The following is a 1,792-nucleotide window of genomic DNA, read 5'->3' as shown; positions in this document are numbered from 1 at the left end:
TCCCCCTTGCAACACCCACCACCATCACCAAGGAGGTAAGAAGAGGAAGCTGCAGGGTCTGGGCTGTAATAAGCAGGAGGACAAAAAACCAATCAAATAAATACAATTCCACATCGCATTTGAGTTGCTAAACTAGGGAGGATGGGAAGGGGAAGGAAGCGCAGGGGCATTGCAGCGCGTGAATGGGTTTTTCATTGAGCAGAAGAAAATCCTGGAGGATATTTTTGTTTTGTTTTGGAGCTGTCGCATTGAGATCGCCTGTGTTTTGTAGGTGCCTCTGTACTGCTTTGCATTTTTAACGGTTTAATGTATTTCGCGAGTAGAAAAATGTACAATACTGGAAGTGATCAGGGGGCGGGGCAGGGGGAGAGCAGCTGAGCCGGGCTCGTTTCTTTGCATTTCATCATAAGGCTTTTAATGGATTTTTTTTTTTCCCCTTTTGGTCTCCGTTTTCAGCGTCAGCTGTTCTGAACCCAGCAGAACGACTTCCCTTCGCGTTACCTTAACCGAGCTGAAGGGAGACGCTGAATGTCTCGTTTGGACTTAAAGTAATTTTTTTTTTTTTTTAATGTCTGATGCAACTGAGCTCTCGGAAGAGGAATGGGGCTGTGGTTGACTGGTCGTGGCTAGCGAGTGGGGGGTCCGGCCGAGGTAAGGGCAGCAGCGTGCATTTTCCGGAGGTGAGGGCTGGAAAGGCGGTGTGTTTGCAGGAGGTTTGATTGTATGAAGTGGCAAAATGCGCGAAGTTGTTGTCCTTGCAACCTCTCCGTTGCTCTTGTCTTAAACTGGAAAAAGGGGGAGAAAAAACTTCCCGTACCTTCTTGGCAAATCAGGAGGCTTTGTTGGTGGCGCCGGGGTGGTTTTAATGCATTTTTGTGCGTGAGATTATTACATAAGGTTGTGGCTCGCTTTGAGTGAATGAACTGGCGATTTGCGAAGTTGCAAAGAGCCCCTCCGCCCCCTTTTTTGCATCCTTCTCTCTCCCCTTTGCACTGCTCCGCAGATGACAAAAGGAGTAAACTTCCTCTACTTTTGCTGGTATATTAAGAGGGCTTTCTGGAGAGATTACGGTATCAAAGCCTTCCATCTGTCTACAGTTACTCTGCTGTTTTGAGCGTTTGAAGCAGTTTGGGGAGAGCGGGCGAGTGCTATGTGCAAAAGCACAGAGGTGCTTTGCATCCTTGCTGTACCTTGCCGGCTGATTTTGTGTCCTCACGGAGCGCCGGGGACGGCGGAAAGCTTTGCATCTGGGAGAACTACCTGATCGCTTTTCTTTGAATATCTTGAGTCGGGAGGAAAGGTGTGTGAGGTGCATTTTTTCGCAACTTGCAAAAGGCTCCCTCTTTCTTGCTGTCGATGATGGGATTTTATTTTTTTGCCTTCGGTTAAGAGGAAGGGAGTCACATTCGTGTCTGTCTGTTTCTTCGTGTTTTAATTGTGGTTGTTTTTTTATTTTTGGTTCAGTTTCAGGTCTTGGGAGAACCTCTCTTCTTCCCCTTGCTGGAAATACCCATAAAACCTGTCTCTAAAACCATTGCCCGACCCAGGGATTGGCAAGAAGAGACCCATAATGCCAGGAATGGTCAGTAAAAACCCAGACCTCGAGTTCGACTCTTTGCAGCCCTGTTTCTACCCGGACGAAGATGATTTTTATTTGTGCGGGCCGGACTCCGCTCCCCCCGGGGAGGACATCTGGAAAAAGTTTGAGCTGCTGCCCACCCCTCCCCTGTCTCCCAGCCGGGCCGGGCTCCAGGAGCACCCCCCGGGGGGGGCCCCGGTGCCGTGGGGAGGG

At 49.5% G+C, this 1,792-nt stretch overlaps 1 protein-coding gene across 1 annotated transcript in view; it reads left to right on the top strand.

The window, feature by feature from the left end:
- Window positions 1-1,570: 1,570 nt before the first annotated feature.
- The window catches only part of MYCN (v-myc avian myelocytomatosis viral oncogene neuroblastoma derived homolog), a 2,686-nt gene continuing 2,464 nt past the window's right edge, over window positions 1,571-1,792 (top strand). The window contains exon 1 of the mRNA XM_009334356.1: window positions 1,571-1,777. Within this exon, the coding sequence (XP_009332631.1) occupies window positions 1,571-1,777 (207 nt within the window). The remainder of the gene's footprint in view (window positions 1,778-1,792) is intronic.

The sequence above is a fragment of the Pygoscelis adeliae genome, unplaced genomic scaffold, assembly GCF_000699105.1.
Source record: "Pygoscelis adeliae isolate BGI_AS28 unplaced genomic scaffold, ASM69910v1 Scaffold211, whole genome shotgun sequence".
NCBI lineage: Eukaryota > Metazoa > Chordata > Aves > Sphenisciformes > Spheniscidae > Pygoscelis > Pygoscelis adeliae.
The sequence above is the reverse complement of the archived record's forward strand: the minus strand, read 5'-3'. Positions and strand labels throughout refer to the sequence as shown.